We start from the raw sequence: 22,285 nt of genomic DNA on the forward strand, positions 1-22,285 counted from the left end.
TACAATGATGCTGATGATGTCTACAAATGTCTCTTTTCTTTGGAAATATTTCATGCTGACCATTTAAAGCATTCGAGCCTTAATTTTATTCAGCTTCCCTAGGAGGACAAGGCACAAAGATATATTATATAAAGGATTCTCCCCATCACCCCACCCCTCCAACTCAACTGATATAAGCACCGAATGTAGTCACACATTATGAGGTTTTAATGTTGAAAAAAATCATATTAAACTAATTGTAAAATGTTAATCATATCCAATAATCACTTTAAAATTATGAATGCCTCTCAGATTGAGTTAGAAGAAACAGTGGAATTGACTGAGCAAAAGAATAAACCATGCCTCTGAAGGCTTTAAATATTAAAAATCCTCAGCAGCTATGCAGGACAGCAGCAACCTATACCAGAGAACAGCTTAGTGGATGGCAGTTTCTCTCCTGATCCATGTCCTTCCTGCCTCCCCTCAGTCATGTGATTTTAGAAGGAAACTCCACAATTATTAGGAGATATTCCAAGAAGAAGTTTAAGCATTTGTTAATTCAAGGCACAATTAAGGGAGCAGAGAAGCACAATATAGATACATATGGATAAAGAGAGGTATTAACTCAGGGGAGTAAGCAACTTCAAGGAACAAAAAGAGCCAGCTGTCATTTTAAGGACATAATCCTGGCAATTGATGACTAGCCAAGTTTTGGAGGGGGAGCAGACTCTGGAAACTTAGATGAGCAACACATCCAGCAAAGATGCTGCGTCCTTGGGAAATTAGGTAATAACTACTCTTCTCTACAGCTAAACCTGACTTTAACCTGATATTGTTGGACCTGCTTTATTCTAGGCACTGCTTCTCCTACTGGGTGGGTAGCTCTACTGGGACATCATTGCCCATTATATTGTACTCTAGAGAGATACAAAAAGAAGACAAAAGAGTGTTTGAAAGATCTAGATACATCTTCCAAGGCAGGCTCTTTTCATATCTGTGCCTCTGCCAGAAATAATTCCCTTCTCAACTAACTCTCCTTAGAGCCTCTTGTGCTTTTTAAATCTTCAGGGACTTGGGCCATTGACTTCTGAAAGGGGTAACTCCTTTACAAGGTGTGAATGGGCCACTCCTAGTTTCACACTCTTTATATTCCTGAATAGCGCACTCTGGGGTGTGATCCACTCAAGATTTCATCCCTTTATAAGCTGTTAATGTAGCCACTCAGCATTTGAAAGGGGCAAAACCTTAATACAGCATCTTCTCTGTTACCTGGGAAACTCAACTGATTCCAAGTAGCTGATCATGTTCCCAATCCCTGCCTCTACACACTGTACACACACACACACACACACACACACACACACACCATTGAAGACCTCTAAAATTACCAATATTTAGTTGAAGAAACAAATTAAGATAACCATGATCTAGTAAAACAATTGGAAAAATTATAACTAAAAAAAAACCTATTTAAATAATAGAATTGTAAGGCTTTTCCAAACTTCTAGGATGATTCTTCTGGATTGAATTACACAAAAAGTGGTTGGTTGTTTTTGCCTGAGCAATAAGCAACCTGAATGATACTACTGCCTGCCATTCCAGGGAAATTATTTTGTATTTACTTGTTCTATACTTTATAATTACGCATCAGTGTTGCATGCCTTAATAGGATACAATTTTTTTTAAAGGCATAATTTTAGTTTTTATAGCTTTAACACTTGGCATTATGGCTGACATATAGTAAATGCTTAATGAATGTTTCTTGATTTTTTAAAAATTGAACTGAATAACTTAAAATAAGTTTGCAATGATTGAAATATATATATATATATATATATATATATATATATATATATATATATATATGTCAGCTTCACTTTACTTCCCCAAAAGCTAGTTTCTTCATTTGTAAAATGAGGTGATTAGACTAGATACATGGCTTTTGGGATACCTTCCAGTTCTAGATCTATGAGAGAGCAAACAAAGTCATAATTAGCCATTAGTTTTTCATCTTGAATTAGTGTATTAAATGTCTCTGTCTTGTCTAAAAAGATGAGACAGAACACAGGCTAGTTTTAAGGGGAGGAAAGACTCTCAAGAACAGAGGTTCTTAACCTGGAGTGGAAAACCCATGGATGATTCAGTTCAAATAGGTAAACATTTATTAAGCCCGTATTATGTGTTGGGCACTTTGCTAAACACAAAATACACAAATAAGAAAATCTCAGGTATCACCTACCCTCTAGAAGTTTACAATCTGATAGGGGAATATACAAAAGGAAGCCAGAAGGGAGGAGGAAAATTAAGGAAAACAATGGTTGAGCCAACAGCAAGATTTTAGATAATCAGTTTATACTGGATGATGCATCATCTTCAATAGAGTTCAAACCAAGCAGAGCTTTAGATGGATTTTGCAGAGTAGATTTCAAGGGATCCATAAACTTGGTTGGGAAAGAAATTACATCTTTATTTTCCCTAACTTTTAACCAAAATTTAGCATTTCCTTCAATTATTTAAAAACTTTTTTTTGAGAAGGGAACTAAATGCTTCACACATTGTCAATGCAGTCCATAACACAAAATATATGGAAAACTTCTGGTTTCTAACCCAAATCAGCTGCCTGGGTCACAATGAAGTAGTGGATAGTACAAAAGCTTTGATGGCTCTATAGAGTAAATGAAGATAGTGCACAGGGACATGGACAGCAATAATACTTCATCTATTTTGCACCCTAGGGAAGGCTATATATTTGAGAGGTCACTGACTAAGGCTAGTCTTGCTCTCTCTGGCTGTTGAACAAAGTGAAGCTAGTTCTTTATTGTATTGTCTATGGATATTTTTTTCAGTGAAGAATTTGAAAAACAAAACCACAAATGCTGCTTATTAAACATTTCATAGGGTATGGCATTTGGGGAAAGCATTTGTTTTCTGGCATAGAAAATAATTCCTCTCTCATGGTATGTATGGATAGACACAATAGAGGATCTTACTTAAGGCTCATGCTGGAGTTCATGAACTCAAGTAAGCAGATTTTGCTTGTTATTATTATTTTTTATTATTTTCATGCTTCAGGGTTCACAGGTTCCCACTGTGAAATTGATATCAATGAGTGCAGCAGTAACCCCTGCCTCTCTACTGGGGAATGTGTGGAGCGGTCCTGGGCAAACCAATATGGAAGAATCTCTGAGTTGCCTTCTGAATTCAACTACCTACATGCCACAGGTTATGTTTGTCACTGTCAACCTGGATACACAGGTAAGAGAAAAGGGATGATCAGAGCCAGGCTATTCTAACACATTCTAACAGATTAGCCCAACCAGCATGGGAAGTATGTAATGAAAACTGTGTGGAACTGAATATGTTGCTGCAGTGCATTGGGTCCCCCTGGTGGACATGGAAAATACCTTTAAAAAAAAAACAAACAGAAACCATAAACAAGAAAATGATAAATAAACTAGCAGCTCTAATTTTAATTTTCACACTTTCAAAATTGGATGGTAAACTTGAGGGGAAGGGGAAGGGATGTCTTAGGGAGGGATGTGTTGCAGCTTGACACATCAGATTTGAAGATTGACATCTCAAACAATGAAAGAATACCTTTAAAAATAAGAACAAACTACAGCATTGTTCTGTTATTTTGAACCAAATTCTGATACTATTCCATTGGAGGTACTGTCTGTTACAACTGGGACTCAGTGTTATTATCCTTTAGTATTGAAGATGCTTGGGGGACCAATGCCCCTGTTACTCTAGCCCAAAGAAACTAGGAGGGAGGAGTTCAGAAGAGTAGATGGAAGTCGGAAACTAAGTTGTAGATGCTAAGCCACTATCTCTTCCTATCACTTCAGTCAGTTGCAAGTAGTTGGATGCCTCTTTAATGAATATGATCAGGAAGCAGCATAAAAGCCATCATCAAAAAGTCATTTATGATCACAGATTGATCATATGGAAAAAATGAGGGGCAATAAATGGAAAGCATAAATGTACTGCTATTTACAGTTTTTTCCCAAATCTTTCCAAAAACTTTCTATGAAAGATCCAACCTTGTACCTTTTGATCTTTTGTAAACTCTTTTCACAATCATCCTTAAAATATTTTATCTTCATTTTGCTGATAAGAAAACTGAGACTCAGAAAAGTTAAGTAACTTGAGAAAAGAGACTATTTCATTTTTCATCTTTCTCTTCCCAGTACCTATTACATTGTTTGACACATAGTAGGCATTTAATTGAATTAAAATATTAGCGCTAGGATTCAAACCAAGACCTCCTAATATGGTTCTTATGCTACTGTTATGTTGCTTCTCTAAGTAATCTACATTATTAAAACTAAAGTGATAAGAAGGCTTGTCTCCTTTTAATGTTATTTTTCATGTGCACAAGCATCAAAATCAAATTTCACATTTTTACTAAGTATAGGTTCCAAAACTGTGCTTTTTATCATAAGTTGGTTGAAAAGATACAGGCATTTTTAAATGTCTGGAGTGTCCATAGAAATAAGATATTAAATCTACACTGAATTTAGCCCAAGGTATCAGAGTCAAAGAGGTATTGTTCATTTAGGAAATTCTGATAGAAATAGAATTATAGAGTTATTCAAGTATAGGACAGAGTTTGGAGACCACAGAGGTCATTTAATCCAATTTGTGCCCCAACAAAAATCTTTCTATAACTTCCCTAATGAAGAATCATTCAATGTCTGCTTAAAAGATCCCAATTTGGGGGATCCTACTGCTTCTGTAGTTATCCTATATTACTTCTGGAATTTTGGGAGGAGAGGGTTTAGATTCTGGCCTTGAGATTTCATTATGTTTTAGCTATTTTGCGTGATGGATATAACATTGGATTTAGAGTCAGGAAGACTTAAGTTTTAATCCTGCCTCAAATATTTATTAGTTGTATGACCTTATGCAAATCACTTAACCTTGAGGTTAAAGGCACAGATGAAGAGTCAGGCAGACTTTAAGGAATATTTATTCTAATCCCATCATTTTACAGATAAGTAAATTAGACAAAAAGAGATCATTTTTTTTGTCCAAAGTCACAAAAGTACAGAATCTTTGAATTGGAAAAAAGTTCAGCAGTGATCAGGTCTGGCCCAGACTTGGGGAAAAAAACTCAATCCAATAAACATTTATTAAATGCCTACTATGTGCCAGGCACTGTGCTAAGCACTGGACATAAAATTAGTAAAAAGGAAAGAGTCTCTGCCCTAAAGAAGCTCACAATCTAGTTGGGTCAAATAATCCAGAAGTTAAGAGAGTAGAGGACTGAGTGGGATACCAAGGGCTACCTGGCAATTCCACACTTGGATGACTCTGAATGACAGGAAGTTGTTCCTCATATCAAACCAAATTGTCTTTCTGTGATTTCCACCCATTCTCTGTCTCCTGTACTTTCCCAGTGGGGCCAAATAGATCTAATCCATTTACCACCATGTATGTGTTCAAATAGTTAAAAGCCATCTAAGATGTGCCTTCCCTGAATCTCCTCTTCCCTGGTTATTTCAACAGGTGATTGTTATATCATATGGACTCAAAGTCCTTCACTAACCTGATTGCTCTATTAAGAACACTTGCTAGCTTATCAGTGCCATTTCTAAATCCAGATAAGGGTGAATTAGGGTAGAATACAGTAATTTAGTAGTGTCTCAGGTCTGGGAACAAGGCTTCTCTTAAAGTAATCAATCTAAGGTCATGTTTACTTTATGGCTGTGTACTAATACTATTAACTCCTCAGGACTTCTGTGAGGATCACAAGAGATACTATATACATACTATATGAAGGTCAATTATTATCCTCCTCCTCAACAATTAAAAGTAACAATAACAACCATCACCATCATCAGAACAACTTTCTTACATTTTTGTGTCCTCACTTGCAAGGTCCCTGAGAGCAAATACTATTTTTTATGCTTCTTAGCATCATGATACTCCTTACATTTTCTGGAACATAGTAGATGATTTAATGATTGATTTGATTTCCTATCTAATCATCATTTTCCACTGAAAATGGTTCTTTTCTTGACCTTATATTAGAGGCACATTATTTATTCATTCAGAGAGATAATAATTTTGTCTTTTTAATTGCATACTTTCTAGGGTAGAGACATTTAAATATTATTTATGAAGGCATTAAATGCATATGTAAGACTCTACCAATGGCTGAAAGGTCAAACTTTTCACTTCTGTGAGTGTTCATTTAGTGGAATGTTTATTGACATTTTCAAAATATCCTCCCCCTCCCCCATTTATGTTTGGCTCCTTGGTATTTTTTCAATACTCATTTATTTCTATATAAACTAAAAAACGGTACCTATATTAGCAAGTTTTAAATGTCATGATTTCTGATATCCATTGCTCACACTATAAAATTAGTTCAGCTAGATTTTATTTTAAAATAATATCTATGTTTCTAAAAATCTGCTGTGCGTAAACTGATGGAATCTTTGTGTCAGAGATATTTTTAGTACAAAAGATATAAGATAATTTATGAAAGTATCACATTCCTTTTGGCTTGAGTTTCCAGACTGGAAAAATGTTTTTCCACTAGAGAGTCCAGTGAGCTGACACCACCAACTCCTCAAGATGTATGAACACACAAGAAAGATTCTTAAAAGAAAATAAAAATCAATAAGTTTTCTATTCTAAAATAGAAAAACATAGGAAACTGAAGGATTATAAGCCTCTACTTCCTGCAAATTTTCCCTAGTGTTGTTTAGAGTTCCTAAAGGCTAAATTTTTCTTATCAGATGAGATGCTTATCCAGTGGTCTACTACACTCTGCCTGTTATCATGATACAATCAAAATGAATTTCTTAGTATTTCTCACATATAATAATGTATTCTATTTTATTCTCCATTTTACATATGACTGGGATGTACTGATACCCCACTTCTGCCTCTTAGAATTCATTATTTTCTTCAAAACTGCCCAAACAACACCTACATGAAGCCTTTCCTGATCACCTTGATTAGTATACTATTATTTCTTGTGTTTGGGGTTGTCTTTCAGTTGTTTCATTGTGTCCAACTCTTTGTGGACTCCATTTCGGCTTTTCTTGGAAAAGGTACTGAAGTGGATTGTTCTTTTCTTCTCAAGTTCATTTTACAGATTAGAAAACTGAGGCAAAAGGGGTTAAGTGATTTGCTTAGGATCACATAGCTAGTGTCTAGGGCTGGGATTTGAACACAGGAAGAAGAATCTTGTGTTTATTTTATACATATACACATTTGTTTTATATAATGTTTTATGTGTGTATATATAGTCACATATGTAAATGCATATACACACATGATCATACACACAAACATATATCTTATTTAGGCTTATGTTGTTTCCCCTGATAGAATGTAAGCTCTCTGAAGGCAATGATTCATTTTTATCTTTGTACTTCTCATGCTTAGCAAAGTTTCTAGAATATAGTGCTTAATAAATGCTTGCTGATTGATTGATTGATTAATACTTGATTAGTCTAATTCTATGAGGTCATTCATTTTCATAGTTGCTAGCAAGTTTGTTTCACTGGTGTGGAATGTCATGCTGAAAGAGCCTCTCGGTTCCCATGGACTGGTTACTTTCTTTTATCAGGATAGTCAATTAATTACCTTGTCCTCCAAGGAATCTGTTTCTTTCCTGGGCTAGCATCTTTCTTTAGACATCCAAAGTGGCCACACATTGCCCAGGTCTCCTAACAACAGAGATATAAGGAATAAGACAGAAGAAAATAAGCATTTATATGGTGCCTACAATGTGACTAAGTAAACACTAAAAAAAAAATATCTAATTTTGTTCTCATGACAATTGTGTGAAGAAGTGCTGTTGTCAGAACCATTTTACAGTTCAGGAAATGGGGTAAGTGATCCACCCCCAAGGTCATAATTTACAAATGTGTCAGGCTAAATTTGAACTCAGACCTTCTTGACTTAGACCCATCTATTGCTCTATAAACTACCATGAAGTAAAAAGAGTATTGGCTTGGGTTTGAATCTGCGATCTGCTACTTATTGACCATGTACAAATCACATCTTCACCTGACTAAGTTATAGAACCAGTTGGAGAGTCTTTTCAAAACTTAGGGAGCAGTTCCTTGGGAAAGGTGTGGGATGGAATTACATTAACAGAGAAGGGAGTCAAGGCCGATGAAGGCTACACAGCTGTGGGCAGAAGTAGTATTTAAAGTGGCCAATAGCACTCTGAGAGAAGACATAATAACTTTGCCCCAGGTGAGCCTCTGGCATTCATAGGTAACTGAGTTCTAAACATGGAAGGAGTACCTGAAGGAATCTCTGTCTGAGTGGTTTATTGATGGGGCTTGCACTGTGCTGAGAGAGCTGTAGTCAATGATTAGATTAAAAATTCCCCCTCATAATCAATCAACATAAACAAACAGCAAACATTTATTATGTGACTACCCTGTGCTAAGCATTACTAGGTACTACGAATAAAAAGATAAAAATAAAACAGATTCTCTCTGTCTCTCTCCATTTCAATCAATCAAATAACTCTGGTGAGTTCCTATTACTTCTAGGATGAACTATAAACCCATCTATGTTTCTTTCAAAGCTCATCATACATGTCCAATTCTACATTCTATAATTCAGCCAAATAGGGTTTCTCATCATTTCCCATGCATGACACTCCCATTTCCCTCCTCCATACTTTTGCATTCTCCATTCCCTCATGGCTCCAATGTGCTTCCTCCTTACTATCACCTTATAGAGACCCTTGCTTCCTTTATGATAAAACTCAGGCACCATTCTTTATGAAGACATTCCCAATTCTCCCAAATTTGAGTGTTTTTACTAGTTTGTATATATTCACTTTATGTTTTTGTTAGATGTACATATATATTTACATATGTACTTGTTGTTTCTCCCATTTGAATATAAATATCGATTGTTTCATTATTTGCATTTGTATCCACAAAGCTTGCCAAGAATATGAGATGCTTGATACACAATTATCTGTTGAGCCTAGATTTGAACCCAGGACTTCTTGACTCCAAGAACATTGATCAAATGAATTGAATAGTGTAGTAGAAGTAGAAGCCAGAAAGAGGAGAGTTCAAATGCTGCCTTGTATACTTATTAGCTATGTGAACTGAGCAAAATACTTAATTTCTCTAAGCCTCAGTTTCCTTCTTTGGAAAATGTGGATAAAAAATAGCACCTGCCTCTAGACTTGTGGGAATCAAAGGAAATCATGTCTTTACAGTGGTTTGTAAGCCTTAAAGTCATAGATAGATATAGATGATAAATATATAGTGATATAAGAATATATGTTAAGATACATATATAGAGTGTGCATATAATTATGTAAGAGACATATATATACAGTGTATACTCAGATATACTATTCATATAAATACTAAGCTCTTAAATAGGATTGTACTGTTATTCCATATATACACTGATTTTATGTATATATAAATACAATTTACATTTTAACATATATAAGTATATATAATAATATATTTTATATTTACATATATTATAATATATTTATATATAATATACAAGTATACATAATATACAGTATGTGTGTTTACATATTTTACACATATGTCTATATATGTATATACAATACACAAAATATATTTTTTATGTTTACACACATTACATATATTTTATATATAATATATGAGTATATAGAATACACAAAAATATATTTTATATTTATATACATTACATATAATATATAAGTACATATAATACACAAAATATGTATTTTATATTTATATATTACATATATTTACACATAATATATAAGTATTTATGATAACATATATAATTTATGTTTACATGTATTACATATAACTATATGTAATACACAATATATTTTTATATTTGTATACATTACATATATTTACATATACTATATAAATATATATAATACATTATACATGTGTTTTATATTTACATACATTACATATATTTTATATTTATATATAAAACACATGTTTGTATATTATATATAAGTATAAAATATATGTAAGTAAAATATATTTATATATAAAATCAATGTATATATGACATACTACAATTCTATTTAAGATATGAAATCAATGTATATATGACATACTACAATTCTATTTAAGATATAGATATACATATATACACACTAAAAAGTTTCTATATATCTATATTCTTCTATTTGATATGAATTTCTATATTTTTTATGATTTTAGAGTTAAAACATTTTAAAGGCATGATATATAGAGGGATGCCTATATTTATATATGCATATATATCATCTGCTATGAAACTTATTGAATTCAGTATTCAATGCATTTCATGAGAAAAAAAAATGCTTCAGCACTTGACTGGTATTCGTAGCATTCAGTTGTTGCCTTGGTTGAGCAGGAGGGATGTGAGGTTCATCAGGCGTACTGCTATTGCACTCAGTCATCGGCAGCCCCTCTGAGTGAAGGTGAAAGTGACCCTGTATGGGACTGTCAGGCTGGAGCCCACTAGGCTGAGATTGTGCATATCTGCAGGCAGGTCTTGGACAGTTCCAGCAGAAGGTAGGGTAGCAGCTGCATGGTTTCCTGGCTCCCAAAGCAGTAGTTCTAGAAAGAGCACAGAACAGCAGGATTGCTCAGCAGGTGCAGGAGCAGCTGCTATAGTAGAAGCAGTGAGAGCCCGAGCAGAGCTGGAGATGACATCAGAGATGGAGGACCCAAGGCTCCTAGCATCCCCTATCCCTGCAGGTTGTCCAGAGCCCTGGACTTTCACCTCCACAACCAAGCATCTCTCCTCCCCCACCCCAAAGGATGCTTAGTTAGTGTGGGATGGGAAAAGTATAAAAGTCATGGCTCCTCCCAGAAAATGAATTTAATCAAGAAGGGAGGAATCTGGTTGAGTTGAGCTGGTCTGGGCTGACTTATTTCCCTGTAGCTCTAATCCCTTCTTACTCCTTTTTGAAATTGGGTGGGGAGAACTGCTTAGACTGCATGCAGACTAGAAATGTACTCCTTATGGAGAAAACTGTTCAGTTCTCTCTTTTTTTTTTTTTTTTTTTTTTTTTGTCACTTGTGGTGCCTTCTGGAACCACTGGAACCAGTTCATGACAAGTACTGATAACTATATTTGTTATATATCTCTATAGGTTGGATATTATTATTATTATGACCATTATTCCATGTTGTCTTTATACTTACATATTATAATTTCAGAAATGGTTGAACTTCATTTCTGATTGATTTTTCATTTTCAATGGCTTCTACCCTACTTGATTTTTGTTGCTTAAATTTCTACTCATCTTCTCTGTCAAGGATACAAAGATCTGTCAAAAATCTGTAAAGAAATTTGTTGTCATCATTCAGTCATTTTCAGTCATGGTCATCTCTTCATTACCCCAGTTAGGGTTTTCTTGGCAAAGATACTGGAGTGATTTGCCATTTCCTACTCCAGCTCATGTTACAATGAGGATCTAAAGTGTACAGTTAAGTGATTTGTCCAGGGTCACGCAGTTACTAAGTGTCAGAGAAGTCTTCCTAACTCCAAGCAAGGTACTCTTTCTACTGTACCACTTAGTTGCAATATTTCTGTAAAGAAATATGTTTTTAAAAATTGGGGAAACTTGACTTTTAAAAGAAATCCTTCGTAAGGATCCTTTGAATGATCATTCTTTTCGTCATCTATTCCTCAATACTGAATTTCCATATGCTGAATTTTCTTAAAAAGATTCATACCATCCCTTTTTATGAACCAAAGAGAGCACTACAGTGATTACTAGAATAATTTTTTCACTGAAATGCAAAATGAATCCCAGAGAACCAAGCATGGTGTTCCCCATTCCTCCTGGCTTTAACATTGAACTGAGTAGGCGTTCCTAGTTCCAATGTTTTTGCAGAATAGGAATAAATGGGCTAGTTGAACCCTTAGAAGAACTGACCTTGTTTGGTTGGTTTCCCAGAGTGGGGCCACAAGGGTTTTGTTGACACATACGAATGTTTTCAGGTTCTGTTATTCATTTTGACTGTCCTTGGCTTTTCTCCCTCAGTGTGTGAGAAACTGATATGATGAGTTAAATGCTTCTTCTGACACAAGTAAAAAAGAGGTAGTATCATCCAAATCTCACACAAGGAAGCAAATTCTAACAAAACCAAAAACACAGAGGAAAAAAAAACTCCTATTTACTCTGAAGAAGTTATATTTATTTAAACAGTGGGGAGTTTAGATCAAGATTATTAGATGAGTAGATTAAATTTTTAATAGATTATATTGCTATTGAATAGCCACAGGTAAAACTGCCTATTCTTTTTCTCTCCCCTCCTTTTGTTTCATAGTTCACATTTGGTTCCAGGTTTTTCCCACAAATTAGAGCCATCAAATTAAATTTTGTGAGTTTTGAGTAAAAAATAAATAAATAAATTCCCTGATAAAAATTTGAAAGGATAAATACAAGACTCACAATTTCAACCCCTCAACTACAGCTAGGTTAAATTTCAATCTCTTTTTCAACTCCTCACAGATAAGTCTGACACCTTTTCTTAAGCAAGAACCTAAGCTTGATGAGGCCTTTTATAAATGCAAGAGCACGTCACTCCTTGATCCTTTCTGAAGCTGAGTGTGCTCATGTTATTTTCATCTCCTTTCCTTATTATCAACTTGAAGATGATGTGATGAGAAAAACCATCAATCTAAGAATGACACTTTACTTTCCACTTTTTATAGTCAATCTGGGGTAATCTAGGTAAGGAATCTTTATTCTTTGATGTGTGAAAAAGCAGGATGACTCTGTCTGTGTGTACAGAGTACAAGTATGTGCCTTTAATGATTTTGCAGGATCTAATTTTTTTTTAAAGCAGCACTGAATCAAATCAACTTTGTTAATTAATTCAGGTCAGATAAGACCTCTTTCCTTTATTCTATTCATATTCAATATTCACATAGTACATACATGTGAGACAAACATATGTATAGGGTGTTCATGGAGGGCTGGCAACTCTGGTGTAAGCACTTGGTGAGAACTTTTCATGGCTGCTTATCTACCTTTGGAGTCTACCTGTCATGCAACTCTCACCTGTGGCTCCAAAAAGCTATAGCATGCACTGTGGCCACACCCAATCAAACCATGTTGGCAGACAGGCTAAACCAAGTTAAAAGTAACTAACAGGCCTCAAACCCAAAACAAAAGTGCAGAAATGGAAGATGGAATGCTCTTTGTAGGAAAGAGCCAACAGGCTGGTTTAAATATAGGAAACAAACTACTATAAAATAAAACTGAAGAGACAATTGAGAACCAAACTGAAAAGTTTATAGTTTGGGCTGGCGATTTTGTGTTTTGTCCTAGAAGACACAGGGAGTCACTGAAGATTTTTGAATAGGAAAGAGACATAGCTAGTTACATATTTTAGAAATATCGATTTGGCAGCTGTCTGGAGTATGGATTGGAAACAGCAAAGATTAAAAACAAGGAGACAAAAGCATCTTTAGAACCGTTTATAATAGATTTCTTTAAAAGGTCAGTAAGGTACAAGGGAGGAAATGCTAGAGTAGGAAACTTCCCTCTTTCTGTAACCTTTAATCAACCATAAACTTCTTTTCAGCTCTTTTTCTTATAAACTGCTAGAAATGTGGAATACTAGATTGGATGTCAGAGAACATAGGTTCCATTCTTTTCTGCCCAAACAGGATAACAATTTGGGGGGGAGGTAAAGTAAAGTAATGAAAAGATGACAAAGAACAACTTACAGATGGTGTATGAATCCAGTAGGAACAGCATGATTTCACTTTTTGTATCTCCAATTATATCAGAGGTTTTCTTGTTTTCTTCCTGAGTATGACCATCTATGTGATTCTCTGTAATAATAATAATCAAATAGACTTAGAAATGGTTCAGATTCCTAGATAACACTTGTGTACTGCAAAGTTTTGAGGTGAGTGCATTGGAGTTATGATTCTTCACAAGTGCCTCCTCTAAATCCATTTTCTTTCTGGAGGAATATCAAATAGTTTTGTTTTTGGCAAAAGCATCATCCTTTGGATGAGAGGTTAAACAGAGGCCAGGGCCACTGATACATCCATTTCTTTGAATGAGCTTTAACTCCAGTGACCTGGCCAGGCTCCAACACTATTTATTACATCTTGCCTGTCTAATTTGCCCTTGAAATTTTAATTGGCTATGGCATTCCACTTCTTGTCTTAACCTACTTTCGGAGCATTGCTTGGAGCAGTCACCCAGCTGCAGCATTTCACTTAAGATGTAATTCAACTTATCTGGTTGATGAGGGTATCCCCATATCTTTTCCTCTTCCTCCCCCAGCCCCACAGAAGCATGAAGAAGCTCAATGAATTCTATTCCAGTGGAAAGATTTGGACTCCTTAGAAAAGATACCAGAAAAGAGCAATAGAATATTATTCAAAGTAGAATAATCTGATTCCTCTGGCATTTTTTTTTGTACCAAAGCCATTAGAAAAAAATGAAAAAGCCAGGCTATCCACTGAATACTAAACTCCAACTGTAGTCGAGTTCTTGAAACCCCCAAAAGGTGAAATGTTATAAGAAATTAAAACACCAGGGAGCTTTTTGCTTTACATCCCCTATGAAGCCTTTTTGCGTTTGATTTCTTACAGCTAACTCTTGGGCACTTTGATCCATCTTGTCTGGGTGCCTCGTTGTGCCATGTTGCATAAAGCAAACCAGCATGACTGACAGGGCCCAGGAGCCATGGAGGGCATGGGTCTGGGGCATATCTCTTCATTTAACTGTACTTTGTGGTGATTTTTTTTGCATAAATGTCCACTTAAAAGATAAGAAGAAAAGAAGTAGTTTCTCAGGTGATTGTAACAAGCTCCCGTTTTAAGGGAAAGGATACATTTACCATTCTGAAATTCTATTTTTGGTTTCCTTATTATGTGTTCTAACTACTACCCTGTTACTTTTTTCTTTACATATTTTTAGAATTTTACAATATGTATTTTAAAATCTTCATTACCCTCATTTAATCAATATCAGCCAATTCCTTCAAATTATTTCCATGAGGTGTATTCCTTTTTTTTTTTTTTTCCCCTGGCGCATCATTTTTAAACAGGATCATGTTTACACCTGAAGAGAAATTATCTGTTAATTTGAGGGAACATTCTATTGGAAAGGAAAAAGGAATAGATTAAATTATTGAGATTATAGGCTTTCATACTTAAATTCATTATCAAATTCTGGTGCTTTCCTCCACATAATATCCTGAATAGAATCAAGTTTAGTTTGTAAGATATATTCTACTCTTAAGTTCCATGAAGGCAAGGACTTTGGGCATTTTCTTCATTTCCTCCCCCATAGCAACCTACCCAATGCTGTATATAGAGTAAGCATTAGATATATATTTATGGAATTGATTTGTTGAACTGAATCTATGTTGACAGGGTAACCAAATATGTTATTCCATTTTCTCTCATACAAAATAAGGAGTAATTATCACTTCTCTGGGTTTACAAGTAATATCCAGCAAAGGTTTTCTCCATGGAGAATACAAGCATTGATCTCTGTTGCATTTCTGCAGCCATGTCCCCTTTCTCAAGCAAAAAAGTATTAATTTTCATGTCTTTATTATTGAATTCTCCAGAAGCAAAGTCTACCATTGATTTTGGTGAAATCTAGTGTCTATGGAAGATGATTGAAGACATAGTAAGTTCTGAATCTAGCCTAGCAGTTTCTAGCTGACTGCATAACTCAGTGTAACTCTAATGATTGTCATCATTCTTCTTTTATGTTCATATGATAGACTTTCCTCCAAGGAAAAGAAAGTCCTTAAATAACACACAAGGAAATTATGTCTACTGCTTTGCAACAAAAACTGGAATGTTGGTAGGTAAAAAGCAATTGCATATTTACAACCTGGCAGAACTGCTGAACTGGTTGAAGCTTAGGAGCTTTGGGATTAAACTCATTTCTGAAGGCAATTTTAGTGCTTTAGATTCACACAAACAACTTTATTCTTTGAAAATATCAGTTTAGTAATCAATGATTAAGAACCCACTGTGTGTTCAGCACCATACTAGACTCTTGGGTCTGAAACTAACAAGGTGAAGCAAAGCTTTGACTAAAGACCTTCTGTTCTGAACCATACTAGACCCTCAGGTCTTAAACTAAATTAAAGAAAATTTTTGAAGCAGTTTGCTAGATGATTCATGAAAAACCTAGATTTCAAGGAAAGAAAAGTTGATAGGATTGTGGAAGCAGTGAAATACAGAGTAAAGAACTCAGGATTAGAAGTTAGGAGAAGTAGATTGGAATCTAACCTCTGCTATCTACCACCACTTGTATTGGCTTGGTCATTGTACCCTCCTAGGGTCTTCAGTTTACCAATCTATAAAAATATTGGAAATTGGATTCAGTGATACAGCCTTTTCCAATTTTAAGTAACATTCTCCAAAATGATTTGCCTGTGTATTTTAAGTTCTATGAGGGCAGAATCTGTTTTATTTTTGTATCTATATACAGTAGCTGCTTATAAAATTGTAATATTTAAAAAGACATAATTTCTGGGTGATATAATAATTTTATTAATAAAGCCAGAAATTTATTAATAAAAAGTTTTTTAGCCCTCTCTCTTAGACCAAAGACAATCATGGTGGTGGACTCACAGTTTAAATATTCAGTACTTGGTACGTCAAACATTAATCAGATCTAATTGATTATTTAGAGATGGGCTAAAATAAAATGAAGTATCTCCTGGTTAGGGAAAACACCACTTCCCCATACCACCAATAGCTTAGGCTGTCAATTCAAAGAAAACATACCTCATCCAAGCCTGCACAGAACATAATGGGCTTCTCCACCTTAAATTCTTTGCAAGTTTGAATGGGATCTAACCAAGATCAAGGAAAGTCTATACAATCTCATTAGCAGTAAAGTTCCCCAGACTGAACTATTAATGGATTGTAGAAAAAAGGGAGAGCTCTGAATCTCCCACAAATTATTAGTTATTAATAATCATTTTAATAGAATTTGTTTCTAAATATCTTTTGAAAGTTTACACCAACTGAAGTGAGTATCTGAGGATCCAGTTACTGCAACACATATATCACCCAAATTATGGCCTGTAGTGTGACAAATAGGTCATTGAGTTATTAGTCCATCAATAGTCTTAGTCTAAGATATGAATTTTTTAAACCAGAGATCAGCAAATTATGACTTTCTGATGACCTGTTTTTTTATGGTTGGATTGTAGAATAACTGATACCAGGCTAAATTGGATCTGTTTGCAAACTTTCAAAAGATAACTTACTTATCTTGGCTTACCTACATTCACATATTGGAAAAATAACTGGAAAAATATGAAACTGACTCTAGCCTTGCTATTCAGTTGCTAATTCAGACCCAAAACAATTTGAAATAGCACTTATGTGCTAAAGTGAATCTGTGGTCCCATTGATTCAGGGATTCTCTCCATGAATGTAGAATGCAACCCAGAATGCTTGCCCAACTTATATAATTATTATTAATGTTCTCCAAAAAGATTTCATGGGGTCCATCCAAAATTGTGGAAGCTTTCCTTGTTTTCTCTAAATATTTTGAGGATACCAATAGATCACTTTGGCTAATTTTATTACCTCTTGCTCTTTCCAGGTGACCAGTCCATTATCTCTTCTAGACATGCTATTTATTCCTATTCTTCTTTGGAGTTCTTCACTGAATAATTGTTGCAATCTTCTCACACAGACCATTTGCTGTTCCATTTCCTTCTATGGGATACTCACCTTTAATTTTTCAGAGGCAATAGCATTCCACTGCCATATAGCAATATTGGTAGAATACTAGCACTGGAAAGATAGACCTTTGCTATCATGGGAAGGTTGACTAGGAACAGTGCTTTGCAATTTCTCAAAAGCAATCCAGCCCTGTCTCCTTCTACTTTTGAATTCTGGGCGTAGATCATTTTCCATCAGTACTGCTTGTCCCTGATTTACATACAACTATTTGAAACAGTAAAAAAAAAAAAGTTAAATATTTGGGAAAGAAATTAATAACAGAGCAACAAAAAATAATTTTAGTCACATTCCTGGACTGGAATACAAATATATTTCTTTCTCTGAGAATAGTTTGGGAAACGAGTTCCTCCAAAACATCAAGAATTCAATATAAACAGAGCTCTTTTTCCCTCTCTGAAGATGAATTAAGGATTCAACTCTGAAACGTGGATAAATTTGGTGGTATTGTTTGGTAATTCCTGATGGTATTCCTAGCAACTTAAATATCACCTTTTCTGTCAATACTATTCTAGGTAGGATGAAAGCCTGCTAGATAATGTGTTTAATTAGTTATCTTAAATTTATACACAGTTCTATTACTATTTTCTGGCTTGAAGCTCTGTATGTGACTCTTCTACAGAGTTATATGCATGGGCTTCGTGACAACTCTTTTCCTTTCTACAGATCCTTTTTTCACATAAGTAAGACCATAATTAAATTCTAAAAGACTGAGATTTATGAAATTCTGTACAGTTGAGCTATTGTTTCCAGTTTTGTGTTATCTGAAAATCTGACAATCATGTTATCTATGTCTTTATCCAAGCATAGATCCTTGTGATACTTCCCTGGAATCATTCTACTAAACTAAAATTTATTTCCTTGGTAACTTAGTTAAGTCTAGTGACTTAATTAACCAATCAAAATAATTGATTTATTATTATATTATAAAATTATAAAAGAATTCAAGGGAATTTATTTTTGAAATTATACTGTAATAGAGATGAAATGAACTAAGAATGAGCAGATCTGGTTCAAATTTCTACTTTGACACTAGCTATGTGGAAATTAGTAAAGCAATTGAACTCTCTGTATCTCAGGATCTTCATTTATAAAATAAAAACAATGATTCTTCTGCTGCTAGTAAGCTGTTGTATGGAAAACAATCTGCAAACCTTTCATCTAAAATGTTAGATACTATCAGATTATAGAAAAACATGCAAGAAAACATATATGCAAGTTTCTTAACTAGTCTCTGCCTCAGTTTTCTGACCTATGAAATGGAAGTAATAATTGCTTCTACTTCTTAGAGTTGTTATGAATTACACTTAAGATATTTGCAAGGAACTTAGCACACTACCTAGCCCTGAGTAAGTATTTAATAAATGCTTATTTCTTCCCTTCCATTCCAAGTTAACTGTCTCAGGAATCTGATTCTCCCAATCAGCAATAGAGTGGCATCATATTTCATCAAAAACGATTTGCAAACCATACTTCTACTTCCATTATGTCAAAGAATTATTGCATAATAGAACATAAAGGGACTCGAAAGATTGTCTGATTTGAACTCATTTTACAGATAAGGAAACTCAGACCATAGAACTAATAAGTGGCCAAGGCAAAACTTAAACACAATTTCTGGCTCAGTAATTTTTTCTGCGACACCTGTCTCAAACATCAATAGAGATGCAAATAAAATCATATGATCATAAATTTGAAGCTGGAAGCCCCTTGGAACAAATCTAATGTAATTCTATCGAGTTACAGAAAAAGAAACTGACTTGCCCAAGATCACATAGTTAGCAAGTGCAGAAACAAGATATAAATTGATTTAAAATCCAGTAGCATTTACATTGAACCCACAGGGCAGTGGAAGCAAATAGGTTCAATTAAAAAAAAAACTCCTTTGATAATTAATACAGTCATCTTTATAGTAGATGATATTAAAAGAAAATGTTATCTAAATTAACATTTAAATCTCAGATCATTGTTCCACCATGAAAAAGACAAAAAAAAAATTTGGGGTTCTAGTTTCCTTTCATTCTAGGATTATTTGCTATTAAAACTATCATGTTCTAGTCTATTGGCTTTGAAAGTATATTTTGATAGGGCCTGACAATAAGGTTATGCAATCATAGCCACTCAAGCTTTGCAGATACATATTTGTTGGAGCAAAATTGTAATTCCTACAAATCACTAAAGTCCTTTTCTAAGCTACTCCTTTTCTGGGCTACAGTTGTGGGCAAGAGCAGTTGACAGCCCAATGGCCTCATATGACTCTCTCAATTAGAGCATATAAGAAGCAGCCAACAATAGTTAAGAAACAAAATTCCTTTTATAGCAGACTGGCCACATCCCAAAGTCCCTCAAAAGCTGTTTTCATCAAGTTGCAAGCATTTTGTAATTCCCCTAAGAGGGGAGTTAGAGTGAAAATGTATTTATTTTTGAATATAGTCTTTTTAAGAGAAGGCTTATCAAATAATTTGTTGTACTGGTCTATCCAATCCCTTCACTACCAGCTCCATGATAACTTGATTGCCAGAGGTAAAGAACTCTCAGTTAGACATGATGGTTTCATTTGGTCCCTTCTCTTATTCAGAAGTATTATGGAATATTGCCACTTTGGAAGGCATAAAACAATATCTCTCCCATAAAATTATACCATTAATGTCCTAATGACTAAAGAGTAGAGATGCTATCGTGACACCTTTAAGATTATCTAATCCAACCCAAATGAATCAGGAAACTATATATGAATGAGGTATAAAGCAGTGAAGTTCCTTGACTAAAGTCACACACAATAAATAGCAGGGGATTCAAGATCTTTGGATTCCAAATCCATCATTCTTTCCACTGTTTCACAGAGTCTAAAGTGGTCTTATTTAAGCTACTACCCCACTTAACATTCTCACCAGAATAAGACTACTAGGAGAAGGAAGATTTCATCAGTTCTCAGAGTTTTCTCATGAATTTTCCTATTAAAATTCCTCCAGTGAAGGAATTCAATTTTAGTTTGAAACATCCATCTTCTTACTTAATGGAATTATACATGGCCCAAGTCTACTGAAATAATTCAAAGTTTTTTCCCCCAAAATTTCTATATTCCTGTCTCATCTATTTGGTACCCAGACCAAGTGCTACTGCATATGGTTTATATGGAATATATATAGCATGATGTGCTTAATTCATGTAACAGGAGAACACTTTTAAAAATAGAGAACAGCTTGAAAGAAGGTTTTAAAGAATAGGTGGAAAACATGAAGATTCTTAACTTTCTTTTGAAAAAAACTCCTTATTTGGAAAAAATAGGTCATATCAACTTTTTAGATATAAGGAAAATTTGAGTCATTCTCATTTATGAACAACTTATTTTGCAGTTCTGTAGGCACTATAAAAGAATACAATGAGAGAATCCAATTCAAGTATAAATAGGAAAGGGACAAGAAGTGAAATACATTCAAGAAATCTTTATTCTGCATACTCTCAACACTAATGTGAAGAACTTCCTGGCTTCTCTCAAATATGAATCTTTGTAACAACAAAATTTTATAATAGAGAATATTTTTTTAAAAAAATATACCGTGAATTAAATTTTAGAAACTGGACAAAAATGGGACAGAACTTCAGTTGATTGGGGGAAATTGCCCCAATGAAGAAGCTGATTGATTGAAATAAAACAGAGGAATGGCAAATTTGGAAATGAAATCCACTCCCCTTTGCAACCACACAGCTGTTAGTTAAGCAAGGATCCAGATTACAAATGGGGGCCAGCTTCAAATCTGGAATCTTTTGAAAAAAGGAGGAACTGGGGAATCTCTGGGGAATATAGGCAAGAAACAAACTTTCCACAATAACTGAAATGCAGTTAGGACTGAAGATCAAAGTCTTCCTCAGAATGAGGTTACTTCCCTCCCTGAGCGAAGGATCTTCCTCATATAATTAAAGAATCACAACAGGGGAGAATTGAATTCAGCTAAACCCCAAAAGAAGTATGTAGACTCACAAGACATCTATAGCATTGCTGAAATGCTCAGAATTTTCTCTTCTTTTCTAGAAGCAGTCACAGGAGCAGCTGTTTCTTAAAGCTATGGAGGATTCTAAGGAGTTCATGAATCACAGGGTCTCAACCTATGCTCTCAGCTACACTGACAATCCAGGAGTACAAGATGTTGATGCTTAGCAACAGGACTTCATGAGAAGTAGTTGCTATGGTTGCTCAGAGGCTAATGTTGGCTATTAAGTAGTTAGGTGTTTTTTTTTGCTTCCTACCAAACATACAAATGAATACTCCAGGCCCCTTTAAAACAGTTAATTACCTGGAAATGATCATTTTTTTAAAAAATAGATGAATATCCATTATTTTAGAGATGAACCAATGTGGAAATGTCTACTGTTATTTTATGAAAAGTGGGTTAGGATTTACGTGATCAAAACCTTAGGAGGGAGATAAAGGGAGGGGGAGAGAATCAAAAGAATCCCAACTTGTACTACAGATCAAGCTGCAGTCTAAAGAATAATACATTATTTGCAATCAGAACCCCTTATGAATTCTATAACCATTAGTAAGAAGAAAAAAATTATGTAGATTAAGTTACATTGTTCTTTTTGCTGCTTT

The 22,285-nt window shown here is 34.6% G+C and overlaps 1 protein-coding gene across 1 annotated transcript in view; it reads left to right on the plus strand.

The window, feature by feature from the left end:
• Positions 1 to 22,285, plus strand: part of CRB1 (crumbs cell polarity complex component 1) — a 263,746-nt gene that overhangs the window by 157,009 nt on the left and 84,452 nt on the right. Inside the window, exon 5 of the mRNA XM_031937087.1 lies at positions 3,052 to 3,234. Within this exon, the coding sequence (XP_031792947.1) occupies positions 3,052 to 3,234 (183 nt within the window). The remainder of the gene's footprint in view (positions 1 to 3,051; positions 3,235 to 22,285) is intronic.

The sequence above is a fragment of the Sarcophilus harrisii genome, chromosome 4 (assembly GCF_902635505.1).
Source record: "Sarcophilus harrisii chromosome 4, mSarHar1.11, whole genome shotgun sequence".
Lineage (NCBI taxonomy): Eukaryota > Metazoa > Chordata > Mammalia > Dasyuromorphia > Dasyuridae > Sarcophilus > Sarcophilus harrisii.